This window comes from Orcinus orca, chromosome 8 (assembly GCF_937001465.1).
Source record: "Orcinus orca chromosome 8, mOrcOrc1.1, whole genome shotgun sequence".
In the NCBI taxonomy this organism is placed as follows: domain Eukaryota; kingdom Metazoa; phylum Chordata; class Mammalia; order Artiodactyla; family Delphinidae; genus Orcinus; species Orcinus orca.
In genome coordinates, this window is record NC_064566.1 from 23,286,001 (window position 1) to 23,310,309 (window position 24,309).

The following is a 24,309-nucleotide window of genomic DNA, read 5'->3' on the forward strand; positions in this document are numbered from 1 at the left end:
CTTAAGGAACTTCCAGGTGTAAGGCTGGTCCCATGTGCCATGTGCAAGTGTTTTCATTTAGAATTGCCTATTTTGTGAAATGGATTATGAATCTGAGTTTCTTAAAGAAAAACTCACATTGGAATGCAGGAGAGGGGTATTTGCAATTTTCTAGAAAGCTTAAGTCATGGAGGTGTCTAAAATAAGAGATGTAGGCCACAAACAAAAGAAAACAAGCAAAACAAACAAAGCAAAATAGACAAACAAAAACTACTCTAATTGTTCAGGGTCTGAATAATCTGGATTTGATCAATGTGACAGGCAAAATCAAGGATAATGGCAAAATCGGCACGAATATGCCTATTCAGGCATATCTTTTAGGGTTACTTTTCAGGGGCTTGAGAGGAGGTTCATTTATTCTTGGCTACTTTATTTTTTTTTCACCTTGTGACTCTGCCTTGGAAATAGAATGAATGGAGAGAGCATGGGCTTTGGCCATCAGGAAGATCCGGGCTTAAAAAATTCTGGTGTGGGGCTTCCCTGGTGGCACAGTGGTTGAGAGTCCGCCTGCCGATGCAGGGGACACGGGTTCGTGCCCCGGTCCGGGAAGATCCCACATGCCGCGGAGCGGCTGGGCCCGTGAGCCATGGCCGCTGAGCCTGCGCGTCCAGAGCCTGTGCTCCGCAACGGGAGAGGCCGCAACAGTGAGAGGCCTGTGTACCGCAAAAAAAAAAAAAATTCTGGTGTGGCCACTCAGCTGTCTGGTAACTTTTCTGAGCCCCAGTTACTTCATTTGAATATGGAGTTGATAATCACTCCTCTTTGGTGATGATCAAATGGAATGATGGATGTAGAGCAGCTGGTACATAGCGTGTGTTCTGTGATATTCATCTGGTTCACTTTGCATCTCACTCTCTGAGTTGAGGACAAACCAGAGGATGATTTGATAGAGAGAGCCGGTCCAATTTCGGCTGAAATAAGAAGGTCAACAAAGAAAGGGAAGCCTACAGTCTCTCATGATAACATGGTTTTCATGCTATATCCCAACTCTGCTCTTGACTTGCTGTGTGACCTTGAGAAGCTGTTTAACCTCGCTTATCCTCAATTTCCCGATGAGTGAATTGGGAATAATAACAATGGTTCCTTCCTCCAAGGGCTGTAGAGAGGATTAAATGAGCTAATGCAGGCAGAGTGTTACCTCAGTGCCCTGTACATAGTTTCAGGGAGCCGTGCATCTGTTTTTCCTTTACCCCTCTGGCTGCCGGCTGCCAGCCACCTTGACCCTCATGAAGACTTGGTTCTCTCTGGCTTGCCCATTCCTCCTTGTGTGTGTCAAACCCGTGCCTACAAAGTGGTCCTTCAGCCTCCAAGGGATCCAGACCTTTCCTGGGCAGCGGCCGTCTACCTGTGGGTATCGAGTAGATTTGTTGAATAGCAACACTGAGAGTGGGAATCTGAGAGGGAAAGATGACACTGTCACATCTTGAAGCACGTGTAAGTGATCTGTTCTTTTTTCTCTTCCAGTTTTATTGAGCTATAATTAACATGCAACACTGTATAAGTTTAAGGTGTCCAGCATAATGAGTTGAATGACGTACCTCATGAAATGATTATCACAATAAATTTAGTGAACATCCATCATCTCCTATGGATACAAAATAAAAGAAATAGAACAAAATGTTTTCCTGGTGATGAGAGCTCTTAGGATTGACTTTCTTAACAACTTTCATACATAGTGTAGAGCAGCGTTATTACATTCATCATGTTGCCCATCACATCCCCAGTACTTATGTATCTATAACTGGAAGTTTGTGCCTTTTTTTTTTTTTTTTTTTTTTTTTTGCGGTACGCGGGCCTCTCAGTGTTGTGGCCTCTCCCGTTGCGGAGCACAGGCTCCGGACGCGCAGGCTCAGCGGCCATGGCTCATGGGCCCAGCCGCTCCGCGGCATGTGGGATCTTCCCGGACCGGGGCACGAACCCGTGTCCCCTGCATCGGCAGGTGGACTCTCAACCACTGCGCCACCAGGGAAGCCCGATACCTGGAAGTTTGTGCCTTTTGACTGCCTTCATCCAGTTCCTCCTCCCCCAATCCCCACCTCTGCTAAACACAAACCTGATCTCTTTTTCTGTGAGATTGTTTGTTTGTTTGTTTGTTGAAGTATAATTGACCTACGTTAGTTCCTGGTGTACCACATTGTGATTCAGTATTTCTGTACATTTAAAACTGTAGTGATGGGTTTTTCTGAAGAAGATACAGGTTTCTAAACCTAATCATTGCCAGCTTTCTTTTTTATTGTTGTGTACAGTTTTTAACAGATTTAATGTCAAATCAAGATAACTACTTATTCATATACATAGGAGGAAACAATGTAGCTTGATTACAATTACAAAGATAAACACATTAGTTTATAAACCGAGAATGTCAGTGGTTTTGATCCTTTTGTCATTTGTATTTCTTTGTTTTTTCAACAACAAATTCTAGAAAAGTTTTAGATAATTTTAGACTTAAAGAAGAACTGTAAAAATAATATGGAGAGTTCCCGTATGCCCCTCACTCAGCTTCCTGTAATGGTAACATTTTACATAACCACAGAATATTGATTAAAACTAAGAAGTCAACCTTGCTCCAATGCTATTAGAACTCTTTTGGATTTCCCCAGGTTTTCCAAGAAGGTCCTCTTCCTGTTCTGGGATCCGATCCAGGATCCCACGTTGCATTTAACTGCCCTGTCTCTTCCCGTCTGTGACAGTTTCCTTGTCTTTTATGACTCTGACACTTTTGAAGAGGACTGATCAGTTATTTTGTAGAATGCCACTCAAGTTGGAAGTATCTAATAATTTCTCCATTTCTAATTTTTTAGTTGGCTGCTCTATATACACTTGACTACCCAGGCCGAGAAACCAGTCGCAAATGAATGTTTCAAGAACTAATAAATCTAGTTGCTTCTGAGGCTAGCCTGGTGTGGGTATTAGAGAGCCTAGAGGTTAAGAGTATGGACTGTGGAGACGGAGAGCCTGGGTTTTGTTCCTGGCTCTATGACTTACCTACTGTGTGACCTTATGAATGTTACTTGACCTCTCTGTGCCTAGTGTCTTCAACTACAAAATGGGGATAGAAATGACTTCTTCGGATTATGGTGAAGATTGAGTTAAAATACAAGGTGCATCAAACAGTCCCTTGCGGGCTTCCCTGGTGGCGCAGTGGTTGAGAGTCCGCCTGCCAATGCAGGGGACACGGGTTCATGCCCCGGTCCGGGAAGATCCCACATGCCGCAGAGCGGCTGGGCCCGTGAGCCATGGCTGCTGAGCCTGCGTGTCCGGAGGCTGTGCTCCGCAACGGGAGAGGCCACAACAGTGAGAGGCCCGTGTACTGCAAAAAAACCAAAAAACAGTCCCTTGCATGTAGCCATCACTCAGTGTGTCTTAGCTGCTACCATTGCTGCCCTCTGCAGCCCCACCCCACAGAAGTTCAGGCCTAGTGATATCCTGGTGTCACTTCTCAGGTCTGCAAATTCAGATGTGGTTCTGGCCAGAGTGATGACTTTGCAGCAAAGCCCTGGGGTTTTGGACATGGGCCTCAGGTCCCATGGAGAAAATCCATTTCAACGGGAGGATTGAACCTTGGCTGCCGGGACCATATAGAGGTTCAGTCTCCAGGGCCTCCTGGCGGTGCTCAGCTCTTAGAATGTACTTGTCGCATCCCCTACCTTGCCCAATTCCCAGACCAGTGTACCCCCAGGCCATGCTGTATTAGTCCCGCAACCTCCCCTCTACCTGCAGATGGGCTCACCCACAGCCCTTCACCTTGATACAGCCCAGCCTGCAGTCCTCTATCTGTTTCTGATCTACTCAGTTTCTAGTGTCTTTGCTCCTTTTCCGTTTAGTTTCACCTGCACCTCCAATGTTTGGTTCTGCTTCTCTGGCCCTGTTTCTGCCTTCTTCCCCTCACCCACAGCTGGCTTCATGCCTACCCTGGACCAGTTGCTTCCTGTCCCCAGGCTCAGCCCCTGGGACCTGTCGTGTGGCACAGACTGAGGCAGGTCCTTGTGACTGGTGTCCCTGCTGGGTTTGCCCATCTCATGAAGGGACTCTACCCTGTTAAGGAAACAACAGCACTTGGCCATGGTCCTCAAGGTCTGAAAGAAGGTATTCAAGGAGAGGGGAGTGCAAAAGGACAGCTGTAGAAGGGACAGGGGGCAGGAGCCAGCCAGCGTTTTGTTCCCTGGTCCCAGGAAGCCCTTTTCCTCATCCAGTGACTGGAGGCCCCTCTTGTTGCCTCAGGCTCCGTTCCAGACACCGTGTCTGAGAGGAGGCCTTCTCCATGCCCTAGATCCGGCTCAGGCCCTGCTTTGGCGAATCCCGGTGCTTCTGAAAGTCTGCCCCCTGGGTTGTACACAGACCTGAATCTCTGACCATGCTGTAAAGCAGGGAGGTGTAGTGGGCAGAGTCCAGATGCTCCAGCCGGAGTGCCTGGGTTTGCATCCCAACTGCCACGTGCCAAATGAGCTCGGTCAGGTTACTGCAATCCTCCATGCCTTGGTTTCTTCAACTGTAAAATGGAGCTACTAAGGGTATCTACCTCACAAAGTAATTTTAAGGAAGCTCAGAAGGTGTTGATCCTAATTACTTTTATTAGCGGGAATTTCTCGAGGCCATGTACATCTTACTCGTATCTGTGGCTGGTCCTGGGCTAGGTCCTTCCTGGTTATTGAGAATAAGTTTGCAATAAGTACCTGAGGATTTGAGAATAAATATCTCAAGTTGTATGGAGTGTGCACTTGGGAGATACTCCAAGAAGTAGAAAAGTTAATAGTCTAGCTCGGAGGGTTTTAATGTGGGCTCCAGGCCTGGGCTCCAGAACCACAGAAGCAGGGGAGATGAGGCTAACATATAGGATGAAACCACGGAGAATAGTAACCGAGCGAAGCCATCAGCTGGGTGGTATGAGCTGCTGCTGGAGGCTCTGTATGAAATGATGAGATTCTAAGTCTGGCTGAACATGAATGAAAGAAGCATCCAATCCTAAGAGACCAGACGGCAGGGAGCATGGCGTGGCTGCCTGGAGGGGTGATGGGGGGGCGGGGGGAGGGTAGCCTCATCATTATTCTTCCCAGGCACGCTTCCTTCTCTTGCCCTCTCCATTCCCTCCCTGCCTTCTCGCCAAGTCGCTTCTTTGCTCGCCCTTCTCCCTGCCTACGCTGTGCCCACACCTGGGGGAGCTGCCGACGGTGGCAAAGGCACCAAGGGCTGAAGGGGGAGTCGGATTGTGGGCCAGACCCCAGGTCTCCTTCCTAAACTTCCCACGAGGATTGGTGGTTTCATGGCTCTCAGGCTGCTCTTACTGTGTTCCATTTTTGTTTTTTTCAAATTAAACAAATTTTAGACCCGCAGCCTAGTCAAATGAGTTTCAAGATCAGGTAGAGGGATGCTTCTTAAACCTCAGAGGGTTTAAGGATCACCTGGGGATTCCGTTAGAAATTCAGTTTCTCAGTCCTCAGGGCTGGGTGGGGCCTGAGACTCAGCATTTCTGTCTCCTAGGTGACGGTTGCTTGAGTATCTGCTGATAAGCAGGAACTCCAGCACATTAGTTCAGCCAGTGGCACTTCTGACTGTTCGATAAAGAGTTAAAAGTACAAAGGTGTTGCCTTGAGTCTCACTGCAGGTGTTGCCTCCTCCTAGAGATGGTAAATGGGGTCACAGTCTGCCTTGGCAAAGGTTTCCAGGCATTGCTGGCATATTCCCTCCTCTGCTGGTACCAAGGAAAATGAGGCCACAGGTTCAAAACCAGCTTTTCAGGGAGCAGTCAGCTTTACTTTGCTCCACAGATGTAGACTGTAACTCAGTAGCCATTGGCCACCAAAGCCACATGCAAGGGCCGGCGAGGGGAAGAGAAAAATCCACTGTGATTGAGGGATGAGGTCCTGAGGGCCCAGCCGGACCATGGTAGATGCTTCTCCAGGTCAGCGGGAAGGGAGGAGTGTGGCTCTGGCGGAGCTGGTGTCATATCCAGGTGGTAAGGGGAGGCCATAGACAGGGGGTGAATGGAATGATGGGAAGCAAGGGGATGGGAGCCGTACTGGAAGTGCCCCTGATGGGCTGCGGGAGGGGACTTGCTCGGGATGCAGGAGGCAAGGTCGTTCTCACTCAGGGTGGCCACCAGGCTTAAAGGTGCAGGATGAGAGTCAATACGGGTGAGTCAACTCATTCCATCACCTGGTGACGAAAGAGCTCAACACTCACCCTGCTGATGGCAGAGGGGCTGCCCCCCCTTTCTGGTTCTCTGAGCCCTCACAGGCTGTCAGATAGGGAGGGCAAAAGTTCACATCTTCCACCCACTCTGGCCATCTCTTCTTCCCCTTCACTACTCAGCAGAGACAGCGCATTCTGTTCTTGGTCTAGGAGGTTATGGAATCTCTAACTGGCCACCAAAATGCCGGGAAAGAAGACTCAGCCCTGAGGCCTCTTACTGCCCGTAGTTTCTCCCCTCTGCCGTCTGACTCAAGTGAGACAGCCGCTCACACGGAATGGAAAGAGATCTCACCTCACCCTGCTTGGTCCCCATGCCCCTGCTTAGCCCTTCTCTTCACTCACCGCTCCACGTGGAAGAGTCCCGCTGCCCCCCACTAAAGAGCAGGGGTACCTCCTAACAGCCCCTCTGTTCTTTGCGCTTCTCTTCCAATTTATAATCCTGTCTGTCGGGCTGCTGGATGTGGCGACTCCAGGCTGCTTCTCTCGTGGCTGGCGGGGCATAGTTACCGCCATGCCAGCATCATCCTTGTTCACTTGAAAGCTCAGGTAACTCATGCAGTTATCTGAGGACAGTCTCGGCTCCTTCCTTGAGGAGGCTTAGCTCTGCCTGGAGTACAGGTGGGCCACCACCAAAGGGAAGTAGGAAGGGGTAGTGGAATGTTCTGCTGTCACCCCTCCCCCATCATTTCCCCTAGCGATCCTTGATTTCCACAACCAGATGAGCTCAGTACTTTATTCCTATGTGAACAGTTTCTTACTTTTCTAGCTCTGGGTACTTATCATATTCTGATTTTCGTTAGCATTAGTTATGTATTTGAGCTACTACCATACCATCCTCCCCAGCCCCCTGCCTCACCAGGTACACCCCGCCAACATCTATGATGATCAGTTGTCAGACAGTGGGGTCTAGCCCTGTTCGGCCTGCAGTGGGTGGCATAGAAGGCAGTCCATGAAAATTCAGAATAAATGTGTCAAATCCTGATATGGAAATGCCAAGCCCCTTCAGGCCCTTAGATATGGCTGTATCATGCTCTGGTGGGTATGAGGGATCTAGAGTTAGGGACAGTGCTTTGACAAGTATTCACAAAGCCATTTTCATAAATGAAAGAACATAAGTTTCCATCCAGAACTTCCCCCCTCCTGCTTCCCATGAATGCCCATGGGCAACCTGGGGTGTCCGTAGCCACAGCACTAAGTGTCCTTCAGCTGCTGGCCGGCCCAGTCCCTTGGGGGGCTCCCTGAGAATGTCCAGACAGTCCTTTGCTTCAGAATCAAGTGATCAAATCCAAAGCAGACAGCATCCAGCAGGCACTGGGGATGCAGAGTGGCTTTTTCTGGATGGTTCCACGTGTCCTGGGACTCCCAACCTCAGCCAGGGACTTTTGGGGTGCACTCTGGGTGTGGCCCTGTGGTGGGTCAAGAACACCCCGGGTCCCCTTTCCCACAGTCCCACAGACCACGTACCTCCTTTATCCCCAAGGCCCCGTGTCTTTATTTCCAGCCTCCAGCCTGGGTTTCCATTCATTCTCTGCACATTTGTTTTACTTCAGTTTGGGAGAGGCAGGGAGGTGCAAGGCTGCTGCTAAGGAACCTGGAGCCTTGTAAGCAGATTCTGTGGACGGAGCATCTGCAACACAGGTGATGCTGAAATATAACTAATAATTTTTAAGCTAAAAGAGTGTCTGACTCACTCCACCCTCACCAATGCCTTGAGTCCCATGACAAAAGACCCATCCCCTGGGTATTACTTTAGTCTTCAGAGCCCCTAGTCTCTGGGAAGGCGGTGGGGAAGAAAACTCCACTCCGGGATGTGTGTTATTTCTGCTGCCTACACACTGTCAACTCCAGAGCAGGACTTGATGTTGGTGCTTTAAGACCAGGGTATGGGGAGGGAAGGCAAGTGACATGTGTCGTACGCTCTCTCTCTTTTCCGAACTTGTGCTTCTCTGTCATTTTAAAGTGTTCTCTGCAGGTGGTGATCTGAAGTAGAGTCGAAGTAAAATCAGGTGAGAAATGTATAAATGGAATATTAAAAACAGAAAGGCACAGGGATGACAGCCTCGTCCACACTCACCCCATCACAACAAGTAGCAGGGCTCCACACAAACGATGTGTCTCCAGTGGTTTTAGATGAGATCTCTGACCTCACGTGCTGTCCTCCATGAAATGATAAACCCCAGCACAGGTTGGCACACTTTGGGGGTCAAAGACAAGGCAGGCGCATCACAAATTGGGCCTGAATCTGCTCCCTATTGCTTATGTCCAGGAAACAATGCCCTCTGTATTTTAGTGGGAGGCAACCAAGCAAGCTTGCGGAGTTAGGAAAAATAAAATAAAACAGGACAGGAGTAAAAATACCTGACTTAATATAGATGACAATCCTGGTTGCTCTTTCAGGCAGTTGCTTATAAGAGTGGGAAAAGCGGGCTGTGTGACCTTGACAGATTACTCAACTGGGCCTTCCTTTCTTCATCTGTAGAATGGGCATCAAAATACCTACCATACAGAGTGAACAATAATAGATAATAATGACAGACATAATTTAGTGAGCCTGACTGTGGGCCAAGCATTTTTCAAAGGTCTGCACATTACAAAGTAGGGACTATGATTATCCCCATTTTGCAGATGAGGAAACAGAAACCCAGAGAGGTTTAGTGACTTTGCCAGAATTGCACAGCTAAGAAGTGGTAGAGCAGGACTCAACCCTATGCTGTTAATAATAAAACCACATGAAGTAAGGATCCAAGGCAATGATACAGCTTTACTCAAAACATGAAACAGATGCTCAATGAAATGAAAGACGATTTTAGAGGACACATGAGATGATTGTTCACTGGCAGCAAATTGAGGAACATTGCATCACGTGGTGAGAAAATTACTCCCTTTTCAAATATCTTCCAATCTTTCTGATTAGGACAAAGTTAAAACCTTGGTTAGGTGCTGCCAGGCCTTTATCACTGTCCTAAAACCTTTCAACTTCCCTTTTTTTTTTTTTTTTTTTTGCGGTATGCGGGCCTCTCACTGTTGTGGCCTCTCCCGTTTCGGAGCACAGGCTCTGGACACGCAGGCTCGGCGGCCATGGCTCATGGGCCCAGCCGCTCCGCGGCATGTGGGATCTTCCCGGACCGGGGCACGAACCCGTGTCCCCCGCATCGGCAGGTGGACTCTCAACAACTGTGCCACCAGGGAAGCCCTCAACTTCCCTTTTAAACCAGGAGAGCAGGAGGCCAAGGCCTCAGCAAACATCCAGGTACAATTCAATAAAGATGTTTGTTGTCACATTTGTTTTCACGGCTACCTTCTGTTTATGACAAGTGTTACTGGGTTTTCATTGACAGTAGTCATGTAATATTGCCTCTGAAGATACATGTATTTAAGTACAAAGAATCCATCAGTGCTAAATATTATTAAGTCAGTACTAGTAGAGGTGGTATTCAGATATGGCAAAAATAGCAAAGGCCGATGTGAGTGACTCAAGCATGAGAAATCCTGTGATACATCATGAGTAGGTTTCAGCCTGATGGGTTGCACAGGGTTCATACTTAAGTGAATGTTAAGGACAGAGGGAAGGGAGGCTGCCACTCTCTCTTTCCATCTGGGAACAAAGGAAAAGAAATGAGCTGTTGGTAAACTGCATGCGACGGTCTTTCCCTTGAAATTTTGGGTCTGATTTTAGCTTGTTCTAAAGGCTGATGGATCAAGCAGGGGATGAAGAAAATGAGGTTGGTTTTGGTCTTCAGCGAACCACGGAGGCTGAGTGCTGGCGGTGGACCTCAGCTCTTAGGGTCAGACCCCAGGTTACAAATGGGGAGGCTCCAGAGGAGGAAGGGGTTTCCCCCAAGGTCAGCCGGGCAGAGAGAGCCGCAGTGTGACTAGTGCCTTCATCCGTTTCTAGGCCAAAGGCCTCGTCTTAGTCTCTTTTCCCAAAATAGTCACCAGGCCTGAACTGGTTCGTGGTAAAACCCAGATGGCTCAGGGTTCAGTCCACCTCTCTAGGTGCTCACCGGTTCCCAGCACTGCATGAGGAACCATGAGTTACAGGAAACTCCACAAAGGGAAGAAAGTAAATAATCATCTCCAACCTCAAGGCTCTGCTGTATGATTTTGCCCTTAGACGAGCATCATTTGGGAGGTAAGTAGCCCAGGTTTTCTAGAATAGCATCAGTTAGGAAGGTCCCTCTAGGAGTGATAAGCCCCGTACTAGTCAGGTTTCACCAGGTTATGCTTCAGTAACAACAACTCCCCGATGTCTGTGTCTTACAACCACGGAAGTTTGTTTCTTGTGTCTTTACCTGTTGGTTGCAGGCCAGCTGCAGGTATCCACCATGTCTCCTCCATGTGGGACCCAGGCTGAAGACGCAGCCCTTAGCTGGGTCATGCCATTGTCGTAGCAGAGGGAATAAGAGCAATGAGAGAATCATGTGAAGGTTCTTGATGCTTCTGCTGGGAAGAGACATGTGTTATTTCTATCTGTGTCGGTTCGGGTACCTAAGGGCAGATTCCAGAACAAGGATTCCAGCACAAGTAGTTTATTTGGGAGGTGCAGGAAATACCAGTAGGAAAGGGAGAAGTGGAAGGGCAGCCAAGAGAGGGTGGGTTATCAAGCCCGCTACCACTGTGGGCAGCTCCAGTTTAACCCGTGGGGAAGTCTGTGGAGACAGGGCAAATCACATGTCCTGTTATGCTTGGAATCATGTGTCCTGTTATCCTCTCCAGGAATGAGGGAGCAGGTGTATTTACACATTCAAACCTGACAGTCCCTGGTTGAGGGCTGCTCCTGGCTGGGGCATTTAATTCCCAGGCGCTTCTGACCTGAATGGGGGCAGAGTAGCCTTTTAGCTTCTGAGAAAGCCCTCAGGCAACGATACAGAGACACTGGCAGTTGGAAGTCAGCTGGAGTGCATTAGAGTGATAGGCGTGTGTTATGGGTGAGGCAGGGAGGACATCTGAGACATCTCTCATCCCATTGGCCAAAGTGGAAAGGCAAAGCATGGCATCAGGAATGGAGACATATCATCCTCCCACAGAGGTGCAAACAAATATTTGAGGTCTGAAGCACAGTTTGCAGCAGGCCCTGAGCCATGATGTACGGAGTACAGTAAACTCTTTAGTCAAGAGCATCAGTGATGCTTAATTGAGAACTACTAGGTAGACGAGGGTGTGTTGACCTTGGCACCGTTGACATTTGGGGCTGGATAATCCTTTGTTGTGGAGGAGATATCGTATGCACTGTATCCTATGCACTGTAGCAGCCTCCCTGGCTTCCACCCATGAGATGACAGTAGCATGTTCCCACGTCCAATTGTGACAACCAAAAATGTCTCCAGATTTCCAGGTGTCCCCTGGGGAGCAAAATTGCCCCCGCAGAGAACCCCTGATGTGGATTATGCATGCATTGCTATTTCCCAGAGAATTGAAATAAATTGCTAATTCCCAAAGAATTAAAATAAATCATAGGTGCCTGGATAGAGGAGTTCACAGCCTAACTGGGGAGACAAACAGCAAGTCACTCAGTGTTGCAGCACTTTGAAATATGGAAAGGAAGCAGAAATATGTAAAAGAAGCAGAAGTAGTTCAGGAATGGAAAACATCCATTCGTTGAAGGATGGGGATGGACAAGGAAGGCTGTATAGAGCCAGAAACAGCTGAGTAAGGTTTTGAAGGATGAAGAGGAGTTTTCCAGATGAGTGATACCACAGGTAGAAGTTAAATATAATCTTTGATGATAGTGGAGACTTGGGAATGCTATAATAATTGATGTTGGAAATGCTGACTTCAGAGCCTTCTCACACTCAGGCCAGTATGCAGGACTGTAGTTGAATCATCTTTACCTTGTGATGACAAAGCATTCTGAGTTCAGATGGACCTGGGTTCCAGCTCTCCTCTGCCATCCACCAGCTGTGGGCTTCTCTGACTCCCTCCCCATTTTCTTACCCGTAAAATGGGTATAATACCTACCTTATGGGATTGCCTTGAGGACCAAATCATGCTATGTCTATAACTCTCAGCCCTGTGCCTGGCACACAGTATGAGAGGAATAAATAACAGTTAATCATTACCATAAATATTATGAAATATGCTGAATTTGCGTAATGATAGCTAACATTTATTGAGTGCGTGTTATGCTCCAGGCACCATCACAAGGGCCTATATGTATTAAGCTTTGAGTACAATAGCTATTGTGATTATTATCTCCGTTTTACGTATGGAAAGGTCAAGGCACAGAGTAATATGTATGGTGGGTGAGTGGTACTCAGACGCCAGCAGACTGTCTGAACAGGCAGTCCCTTTGCTGGATTGTTTAGTACTTAGCATTTCCCCTTAACGTTTTGAAGAGAAATCAAGGGCTTGGTTATAAAGTTTCCACCAATTAGAGCCAGTGTACCAACTTTTGGATAAATGAACTTTTCTCACTGTTGGCTGAAGGTCCTTAATACACTTACATATTATTAATAAGAAGGTGGGTGAGCAGAGACTTTTTTTAAAAATAAAATTTATTTATTTATTTTTGGCTGCGTCGGGTCCTCATTGCCGTGCACTGGCTTTCTCTAGTTGCATCGAGCTGGGGCTACTCAGTTGCGGTGCGTGGGCCCCTCACTGTGGTGGCCTCTCCTGTTGCGGAGCACGGGCTGTAGGCGTGCAGGCTTCAGTAGTTGCAGCACGCGGGCGCAGTAGCCGTGGCTCGCGGGCTCTAGAGCGCAGGCTCAGCAGTTGTGGCGCACGGGCCCAGGTGCTCCGCGGCATGCGGGATCCTCCCAGACCAGCACTCTGTTCCAAGGACTGGTTTTAAATCCAGCCTCTGTGTACCTGGTGACAGGTATGGAGATCAGCACAGGATCCCAGCGTCTGGGCGATGCCCTTCTTCTGCCTGTGGCCCTGTGTTTTGCTAAGCTCTCATCTCTGATAGCCTCTTCTTGTAGGAACAGAAAATACAGCTCAAAAAAAAAAAAAAAAAGAAAGAAAATACAGCTCAGTGAGGGCATGGACCTCAGTGAGGGCATGGAACTGCATATGGACCTGCCATATGTAGTTCTGTGTCCTGGACCCATTGTAGAGGCTCCAGCAAGAAAGAGTCAGTGAACGAAAGGTGTGGACGCTCCTTCTGTCACAGCACCGCCCATCGAGTGCCTAGACTGCACCTGATCTGAGTGTCTCCCGTCTTGGGCTCAGGTCGTGGCTCCAGTTCTTGCCGGCTTCATGTTCCGGGGTAGATTTCTTTCCCTCTCTACGCCTCATCAGTAAGGTGGAGAGAATAATAATTCCATACAGAGAGTGGCTGGAAGAATTCAGCCTAGAGCACCCGGCTTATAGAAAGTACTCTTAGTGGTAGTTCTTCTGTTTGTCATTTCGAAAATGGAGCTGGCTCTGTTGATGGGGCCGGGGGAGAAGGACTGACATCCTAGAATTCCACAATGTGGAGGGATCTTAAGGTACCCTCTGGTTCTGTACCCCAAGTGATATTTGAAACCCTCTGGTGACCCCCGGTTTTACAAGTGACAAACACCTTGGCAACCTAGAGAAAGAGGCATCTGTAGTAGCTTTGCTCTCATTAGCTGTGTCCCAGGCTCCAGCTGGGACCCCTTCCTTGCTGCCACGCAGCAACCTGCTCTCTGCCTCCTACTCAGGCGTCCATGGGTCTGCGGCAACCCCAGAACATTCTGGGGTAGAATGTGAATGCGGCTCAGACTGTGCCTGACTAATTGATTAGCTGGTTGCTTTCTCTGCACGACACCCAAAAGATGGTCTCACTCTCTATGCCTCACCAGCACCCACCCCTGCCTCCTCCACTTCCCATTCTTTCTCGAATATTCATGCCTCACACTGCCCCTTCTCTAGAGAGACAGTAAACCCCTCCAGGGAGAGTCAGGGTCATGCGATGGTTCTGGGCATAGGCTCAGGAGTCTGAGTTTGAGGGTTTGGATCCCGGCTCTGCCATGGAGCTGCTGTGTGACCTTGGGCAAGTTACTCAGCCTCTCTGTGCCTTCTCCTGGTCTACAAATGTAAATAATAGTAGTGCCTACCTCACAGGGTTGTTGAAAGATTTAAATTCGCCAAACACATGTAAAGCATGTAGAATGTGCCTGGCACATAGTAAGTCTGCAGTGAAGAATAGCTAATATCAAGATCTTACAGTGACAAATGGCACCAACAGAGGATGAAGATGCTGCAACTAGAAGAGCTTGAATGTAGTCAAGCTCCCAAGGGGATCTGAGATCTGAAAATCCAGTTGGCTGTGGATTTGCCATGGCTTCTAATGGCAGCTCTCAATAGCAAAATTGTTCAAAGGACATTAAGGGCTCATAAAGGCAATGGCTGTTGTACCTAAGAAATATTTGTGGATTGAATAAATACTGATGAAAATAATAGTTACTATGTGTTGCATGCTATCCATGTTCTAGGTATGTACATGTATATTGACTGATTTAATTTTCACAACAATCTTGTGAGGTATTATGTTATTATTATTATTATTTATGAATGAGGTATTTGAGGTTCAGAGTTGTTAAGTAATCTGCCCAGCATTACACAGATCATGAGTGGTGGAAGTAGGACTGAAGTCTCAGGTGGAGGCCCAAAAGGTGTCCACTGCATGCTATAGACTTACCTATGGCTGAGATTAGGAACCAAATAAAATACAATTTTTTCCCAGATGCATAGCTCTTGTGAAAATTTCGGATCGATTGGAAGGCGACAACATCTCCGAACCTTAAAAGGAGAGGGTTACTTTCATTTACATTGGGAATTAGAAGGTAAAGACTCAGTACTTTGATGATTCCAGGTTAAGTGTCAGGGAGCGAGGCTGCCAGGGATGGAATGGTTAATGATCGCAGTAGCTGTAAGGATAGTGATAGAGGAGTGAGGGTAAGTGCCAAGGAGGATGGTCTCGTGACAGTGACTGGGGCTTGCCAGCAAGCTTCTGGGCTCGCCGAGTGGAAAGTCACAACACCTGGATAGGAAACAGGTACGGTTCTTGCTTATGGAGAGGAAAGGGACATCAAAGGCCTAAGATGATCCTGATGAGGTCTTTAACTCCCATAATTACACAATGTTCAAACAAACACTTAGTGACCTTGAGCTTTTCAGCTAAGTGACAACAGTCAGTAGGACAGTTTGTTACTTCTGTGACATCAGAACTCTGGCTAGGTAAACTTTAAAGCAACTGGCAGATTTTTCCCGGAGGTACAACAGCACCGAGATGGAAGACAGAACTCATTCCGGCGCTACGTGGCCAGTGCGTTCCTGGAGACGAGAGGATGGTCAGGTCAGAAGCCTTGGGTGGGGTGGTGGTGGACAGTGCGGGGCGATGAGAAGAGAGGAATCCCCTTATATTCCTGGAGGAAGAGGAGAAGCAGAAAGTGGGACAATGGGTTATTATAAAACACTTATTGGAGCCTATTTTGGTATTTGGCAAAGACTCTTGCTTTTCCCAGTGGTTGAGATAACGTGGGCTTCCTTCTGTGAACCAGGGCTTCCCTAGAAATGTGTGGGTCCCTGCACCCCAATGCCTAGCAATGAACCAGGCACATGGTTTGCTTCTCAATGAGTATGTTTTGAATGAATCAGTGAATGAATAAATGATATTCATACTTTTTCATATAGACGTTTTCTCCTTTAGATGATTGCTTAAATAACATATTAATAAGGTGTTTAGGGATGAGTTGGAAAAACTGTACCTTGTACCAAAATCATCATCCATGATTGCATCTTGAAGAACTTAAGCACCCAGAAGTATGACACAGAGTCCTTAACGAGGATGTCTTCTGCAGTCAACCCCAGACTCTTTCTAGAAGTTCCAATGTTAGCTAGCATCTTCAGCAATCATTGCTGAAGAAATTGGTCCAGATAAAAGTCCATGCACCTCAGCTCTGCCATTTACCTGTTGTGCGGTAACTGTATTCCCCTGTGCGAGTGCACGGTATGTGAATGACTTTATTAAGACTGTATCATCAACCAGTTAATCCTGCTGCAAAAGGTCTTGGGACCAAAGGTTGAAAAGCAAAAGGGTAAGCGATGTTGCACTTGGTGTGATGGAAAAGCCAGCAGGCTTGGTTTACATGATGGAAAGATATTTTCTGATATTGCTAAATATGTAAGGTGTTTGGTCCAATGCTCTACTCAGGGACCCTAGCACTTCTTATTCCTCTTGCAACACAAAGTGTAGGTATTACAAAGACCACCAGCTCCTCATGCTGTTTTTCCCTTCAAATTACTCTTTTTTTTTTTCCTCCATAATTGGGAAGACAATGGCTTATGTTCATTCTGTTCTTCAATCATATCTTTTGAGTGTTTTCTATGTTTTGGGCCCAGTTTTAGGGTTTACCACAATTGGGACAGTACTTAAATACTCTATCCTTTTACATGCTGATTTTTGTTTTTAGAAGCTCAAAAAGATGATAAAAAAATAATGATGGGACTTCCCTGGTGGCGCAGTGGTTAGGAATCCACTTGCCAATGCAGGGGACATGGGTTCGAGCCCTGGTCCAGGAAGATCCCACATGCTGCGGAGCCACTAAGCCTGTGCGCCACAACTACTGAGTCTGCTCTCTAGAGCCTGCGAGCCAGAACTACTGAGCCAATGTGCCTAGAGCCCATGCTCTGCAACAAGAGAAGCCACCGCAGTGAGAAGCCAGCATACCCCAAAGAAGAGTAGTCCCTGTTCACTGTAACTAGAGAAAGCCTGCAAAGACCCAACGCAACCAGAAATAAATAAATTAATTTTTAAAAAATGAGTCAAATGAAGCAGAAACTGCTGATAGCAATAATTCAGGAAATCAGAAAGAAGAGATAAACTGTGGAAAGTTTGGATTTTGGGCGAGGACTCTATGTATTTGACACGGTGGATGACACCAAGCTGTGAAAAACCTGATGATTTTCCTTTTTCACAGTAATATAAATGACTTATTCTTTTCACATTTTGCCTCATTTCTCTCACTGTTTAAAACTAAGTCCTAAAGGTTCATTTGTTTATAGTTTCTTTTTTTAAAAAAAGGTTATTAATAATATGATCATAAAAGTTCTGTATGCTCATTTCAGATAACTGTCAAAATATTTAAAAGTATAATTAAGGGGGAAAAAATCACCTGCAACTCCTTCAACCAGAGATAATCATTATTAGAATGAATCTTTTTCTAGTCATAATATAGGATAATATTTGAGATCATGTTATTATCTTTAGTCTTATATCTGTTTTTTAGGCTGCCTTCCCCCTCCTCCCTTTTTTAAGAAAACGAACTCAAATCATTTTACTGTAAACTCCTGTTCTAACGTCCCTTCTATCCTCGTGGTTTTTCTTATGTCCGTTCTTGTCTTGTGCGGGCCTTGTGGAGGACCTGCTTTATGCCCAGCTGTGTGGACAGGCACTAGGTTGCCGTGTGGGAATGTGGATAAGAAATTACATGTTTAACTGGCTTCGTTATACTTCACTACTGTTGTGGTATCATTTGCTTAACCTCTTCAGAGTGATTGAATGGAGCTGTTCGTAATTTTCTTCTTATCTAAATAGTGCTACAAATGACCATCTTTGTCTGAATTAAATTTACTTTTCTTGGACATTGTTCCCAAGATGGGGTTACCAGGCCCATGAATATAAACAGATTTATAATACTTGTTACCTCTTTCCAGAATTACTAACTCCAATTAATACTCCCACTTATGATGTCCAAATGTACTTGTTTGCACAAAGCCCCACTCCTGTCTGATTTAAGTCATTATTTTATATTTGCTGCCTTAACAGGGATCTAAAGTTAAGTTCAACAGGTTTGAATTTACTTTTGAAAACTTGTACCTTTTCATAACCGGAGGTACATGCAATGCTTGCAAAAAAACTGTGCGAATTAAAAGAGCATGTTAATTATTAAAGATAAACAATACTTTAAAATATGTAATGTGCTAGTAGAAAGTTAATTTCTACTAAATAATAAAATTAACATGGTGTTTTGTGTTGGGGAAAAGCTCTGAAAGAAAAGGATTGCTTCCATGTTCATTTTCCCTCATTTTTCTTTATCTTCTCCCCAAATTGTCAAATTTTACACCTCTCAATGCCATTCACCTACTTGCCCTAAATGTTTTAAGGCAAGCCTAAACAGCAAGAGAAAAGTGATATTCTAGACCTTCAGAACCAGTTTGCTTTCAAGTGGCAGAGCAGGGTCCTTAAATTTCCTTGCCTCAGAAAGAAAAGACATAATGTATTCTTGACCCAAAGTGACTGTCTTGGAATGTTAACCCCTCTCTGCTCACATCCTGACCAAAGGCATTCTGCCCAGAGTTCCAGGTGAGCCCTGGCTGTTGTCTGGAGTCTTAATCTTAGCAAATGCACAGCCATAACACTTGACCAGAGACATGCATAAACATTATTAAATTCTCTCCAACTAAACCTTTCTACGATGCAGGGATACCAGTGGGGTCAAAGATCTCATCCCTGTACATTTTATAGAACAAAGGAACACAAGCCCCTATTATCCCTTATTTTTAACTAATTGTTAAAAATCAGTTAGTGGAACTTCCCTGGTGGCGCAGTGGTTAAGAATCCACCTGCCAATGCAGGGGACACGGATTCAATCCCTGGTCTGGGAGGATCCCACACGCTGCGGAGCATCTGAGCCTGTGGGCCACAACTACTGAGCCTGCGCGCCACAACTACTGAGGCCTATGTGCCTAGAGCCCGTGCTTCGCAACAAGAGAAGCCACTGCAATTAGAAGTCCACGCACCCCAACAAAGAGTAGCCCCTGCTCGCTGCAACTAGAGAAAGCCCACGCACTGCAATGACGACCCAACGCAGCCAAAAAATTAATAATAATTTTAAAAAATCAATTACTGATTTTGTATGGGTTTATTATAGGTTTGTGAGGATGAACTTGGAAAAAAAATCACAAGCTGCCCCCATTTAGATGTATTTGATAGCATTCAACCCATTCAGGATTACCCAATGTGTGACTACGTACCAGGCTATGGAGTCTTTAGAATCACTGTGGCTGGATGTCTTACAACCCGCTCAGAAGACCAAAACAACTGTTACGGGTAGTTGGCCATGCACTGTGTATTTCACGTGATTATTTTATTTATATCCAAAAGAAAAAACAACTCTGTAGCGGGCGAGTGCTATTATAATCCCCTGCCATTCTCCATAGGAGAAAACCGAGCTGTAAAGAGTTAACCTAAGCTTGTCCGGGAGACAGTCGGCCAACGTGCTGAGTCTAGGTCTGTAACTGGCCTCACTCACTCCAGAGCCATTGTACTGACCACGCCCTGCTGATTTGCAGCACCCATGCAGTCAAACAAGGCGGTCAGCAGGCAGGACCCATGGGTGCTGTCCTCCTAGTGAGCCTCGGAATGCCGCCAGGTGCTGACCACCGGAAATGGTACCAGTTATGGGAGAGAACAGAAGAGAGACAGCGGGGATGAATGGGGTGGAGATGCGGGAGGAGGGTGCTGAGGGCCAGGAGGAGGAGGGCAGACCACCTGAGGTTTTAAAGCGAGCCCACCATGGTTGGTCTCATCACAGACCCTCAGGCTACTGGTTGTTTTTCATCCTGAGAGTAAAGTCTACGCTTTGAACTTTTCTACCAGCGAGGTGGAGGCATGTGACCTCACACTGGTGGAAGGAGCTGCAGGAGAGAAATTCTCTGAAGGCTTGTGTTTGGTCTTTGTCTTTCAAGCACATTTTACATCACACTCCATCGTCTATTTGTGTTTATTTCTATGTGTTGTGTTTTAAACTACCATGTTTCTCTGCTTCTGATACATGATCGTTTGTAAGAGTTTCCATTGACTTCATAATAGCACGGGGGCGGGTAAACCTGCATTAATTATAAGGCACATTCCATTTTCAGAAATATTCAAATACGGGAACCAGATGTATCTGAGAATCGAGACAATTCAGTGAATTCTGAGTAAAATTGCTGCTCCCAGAAGATGCGTCATGTTTCTGGTGGCGCTGGGGCTGTCCTCTGGCCCATATTTGTGTACATACGGCAGTAGACAAGTGCCTTGGTGTATGATGCACAAGCTTAGATGTGTTGTGGTGAGGGGAGCACGTTGTGGTTGGGGCCGAGAAGCATGAGGAATTGCCCAGAGCTCCTTCTGGGTCCTTCTCTGACATCTCTCGGGGCAGGGCTCCTTGACCTTTGCACTGTTGGCATTTGGAGCCAGCTAACTCTGTTCAGGGAGATGTTTAGCAGCATCCCTGGCCTCTGTCTGCAAGGAACACCCCTTCTCTTCAGTTGTGACAACGAGAAATGTCTGCAGATATGGTAGAATTGCCCCCGGTTGAGAACCGCTGTGTTAGGGTGAAAGAGAAGCGCCTGAAGCAGTGGACCAATACAGAGCCTTTGGCCGTAAGCTTTGCCTTTTATTCTAGGGGGTCTCTTGTGCCAGGATACACCGGTAGGACACCTCTGTCATCTGGCAGTTGATGTTGTCTTTGGCCTTTATCTGCCAAGTGGCCAGATCTGAAGGTTTCTAGGGACCCTTCTAAGTGTGAAATTTTTCTCAGTGGTTGAAAGGATTACAGGATTTGAATACAGGATTTGAAAGAGTATCAATAATAACCTATCGCACCATTCCAATACCTCTGTTGAAGTTTTCCTTCCTCAAGGTTTAAAATGTATACTATTATTGTACTAAATGTTGTGGTCATATGATTTATTTATTTAACATTCATTCAAGTGAGGATTTGGCTTATAAATGAAAGAGGAGTAAGAAAGAGTCACTAGGAGCCAGTACAGAAAAATAATAAATGCCTAAATATTATTTAACAGGCAGTGGATTAAATATCACCGTGGTCCAGTGATGGTAGGAAGATGGCAAGACTTTCTTCTCTCCTGAAAGTCTAGCTCGTGTCCACCCTTGTAGGTGGTGATATTTGCCAAGAATTTTTTTTTTTTTTTGCGGTACGCGGGCCTCTTACTGTTGTGGCCTCTTCTGTTGTGGAGCACAGGCTCTGGACGCGCAGGCTCAACGGCCATGGCTCACGGGCCCAGCCGCCCCGTGGCATGTGGGATCTTCCCGGACTGGGGCACGAACCCGCGTCCCCTGCATCGGCAGGCGGACTCTCAACCGCTGCGCCACCAGGGAAGCCCGCCAAGAATTTCTGAAAGGAATTTGGAATCATCTGAGGCAAGAATTAATCATTTGTCTTCCAGCTCTCATTAGAGACTCAAGTTTATTCATGAAGCAAAGAATTATTGAAATTCCTATTGTGCTCTCTTTTTTTTGTATTTTCAAAAATTAAAAAAAATTTTTATTGAAGTGTAATTGATTTACAATGTGTTAATTTCTGCTGTACAGCAAAGTGACTCAGTTATACATACATACATATATATATATTCCTTTTCATATTCTTTTCCATTATGGTTTATCACAGGATATAGACTAGAGTTCCCTGTGCTATACAGTAGGACCTTGTTGTTTATCCATCCTATATATACTAGTTGGCATCTGCTAATCCCAAGGTCCCAATCTGTCTCTCCCCCAGCCCCCTCCCCTTTGGCAATCACAAGTCTGCTCTCTATGTCTGTGAGTCTGTTTCTGTTTTATAGATATGTTCATTTGTGTTGTATTTTAGATTCTACATATAAGTGATATCATATGGTATTTGTCTTTCTCTTTCTGACTTACTTCGCTAAGTATGATAATCTCTAGGTCCATCCATGTTGCTGCAAATGACATTATTTCATTCTTTTTATGGCTGAGTAATATTCCATTGTGTGTGTATATATATATATATATATATATATATATATATATATATATATATATATATATTACATCTTCTTTATCCGTTCATCTGTTGATGGACATTTAGGTTGTTTCTATGTCTTGGCTATTGGGAATAGTACTGCTATGTATTGTGCTCTTAAGTGGTGATTTAACTGTGAGGGAAAAAAGGCCCAATCCTGCCCTCATGGCGGGTGCAGTCTAGTGGAGGATGGTGGACATCAATCCATTACACAGACGAATAGGGAAGTTAGACCTGATCTTCGCGGTCAGGAAGGCTTCCTGGCGGCAGCAATATTTGATCCAAGACCAGAAGGATGAGCAGGAGTCTGCTGGGTGAGGCAGAGGCGGGGATTTGCTTCTGTACATTTGTATGAACGGCTTGAGTCGTGGAAACCTTAACAGTAAAGAGACAAGTGAGTGAGAAAGTCAGTGCATCTGCTTCTATCAGAAGGTTCTTATTTATTTATTTATGGCTATATTGGGTCTTTGTTGCTGCCCGTGGGCTTTCTCTAGTTGCAGCGAGCAGGGGCTACTGTTCATTGTGGTGCTCGGGCTTATTGCAGTGGCTTCTCTTATTGCGGAGCATGGGCTCTAGGTGCACAGGCTTCAGTAGTTGTAGCACACAGACTCAGTAGTTGTGGCTCACGGGCTCCAGAGCACAGGCTCAATAGTTGTGGCGCGCGGGCTTAGTTGCACCACGGCATGTGGGATCTTCCAGGACCAGGGCTCGAACCCATGTCCCCTGCATTGGCAGGCGGATTCTTAACAGCTGTGCCACCAGGAAGCCCGATCAGAAGGTTCTTAAACAGCTGCATTTACTCCATCCTAAATCACCCTTAGTTGTAATCTGCAAAAGCAATTTAATAATAGTTTTTTCAAGTAGAAAGGCAAACACTGCAATAGATGTATATATTGAATATTATATGCAAGTATATATTCCAATTTCAGAAGTTCTAAAATATTTAAAGAAAGAAAAAAGCTTACCTTAGAACCAAGGAAGTAAGGCATCAAAATTCAAGTGTCAGAGTCTCAGAATTTCACAAATCATCCAGTTTGGCACAGGATGTTACTGTACTTTATGATTTACGTGAAATTGACTTGAAGCTCATACTCGGAGGGCCACTGAGCCTCTCTTCCATGGATTCTTAGAGGCTTGCATTTCTCCAAGGCACCTCCCAATCTGAGTCCTGCTTCTGTCGAATTCTTCCTCTCCACCCTGTCACCATCTGTGCAGGCTCTTTCCACCCTGCCTTCCCTCCCTGGAAGCCGTTTTGATGCCCCGCTTCCCAGGGTTCCACAGCCTTGAGGCTGCAGACACAGCAGAGCTTACTGATGGTCTGAGCGGCGAGGGAAGCGGGTGGCTTACCTGCAGAACAACACAGCGGGTGGGATACAGTGGTCCCTTTGGCATTTCTGTTCTTAGGGAAAGAGTGTGTAGTGATGTGGTTAAGAACAAAGTTTCTGAAGTCAGGCTGAGATTTTCAAAACCCACTTACTCTGTCACTTTGGGCAGATAACTGTACTTTTTGGTGCCTCAGTTTCTTCACCCGTGGAATGGGGATGAGAGTAGTACCTACCTCACAGGATCGTTGTGGGTATAAAGTGCTTGGAAGGACATCTGGAGTTAAGTGCTTTGGAAATGTTAGCTATCATTACTATCAACGTTATTATTATTGCTATTATTATTGAAGGTCCTTTGACCACCCCTGCTAGCTAGGATAATCTTCATTGGCCATCTCTGCCACGCAAGCTCCCACCTCCCCACTGTGTTGATAGGACCTCTTTCTTCCTGGTCAAGATCCTCCCTTTTCCTTCCCAGATCCCTTCTCCCCCACCCCCTGAATTCCCATTTACCATTTACATCTTCTGCAGCACTGTTTAGCCATTGCATTAGCTTACTCCCAACTGTCTCAGCCTAACCCCTGGAGTGAACTGTGTCCTTTAAGGTGTATTACAAAAGAAGGGCAGCTCGCATTCTCTCTCTCTTTTTCTCAGATTTGATACAGCTCACTCTGAGATGTTTTTACAAATCCAACTGGGGATGATGTTATTAGGAGGAGAAATTGTGCCAGTGCTTTGGAGAAGCGAGCTGGAACCTGGCTGGTTCCTCAGCCATTGGAGTGGCTTCTAGAAAAACAACCTTGGCACTGGGACAAGATGAAAATGCCTTGTCTCTGTGACCTCTGAGGCTCGGCCAAGGCAGGAGTGGATAAAGAGCTATCCTGCCCCGCCTGCCAGCCCAAAATAGGCCAAATGCATCACAAGGCTGTCGGTAAATAAACCTTCCCTCTGCAGAAGGCTGTGGCTCAGACTGGAAAGGGGCCAGGGACAGGTTAAGGTAATTCACTCCCAACCCTGACATT

At 46.2% G+C, this 24,309-nt stretch overlaps 1 protein-coding gene across 3 annotated transcripts in view; it reads left to right on the forward strand.

The window, feature by feature from the left end:
* SLC1A2 (solute carrier family 1 member 2) overlaps positions 1-24,309 on the forward strand; it is a 150,312-nt gene that overhangs the window by 32,521 nt on the left and 93,482 nt on the right. The window contains exon 1 of one of the 3 annotated variants that reach the window (XM_033410674.2): positions 15,366-15,490. The exons of 1 other annotated variant lie outside the window; for it this stretch is intronic. In XM_033410674.2, the coding sequence (XP_033266565.2) occupies positions 15,483-15,490 (8 nt within the window). In that variant the 5' untranslated portion in view covers positions 15,366-15,482. Of the gene's footprint in view, positions 1-15,365; positions 15,491-24,309 lie in introns of those variants that run through there. One more of the 3 variants, XM_049712960.1, reaches the window with a different exon arrangement.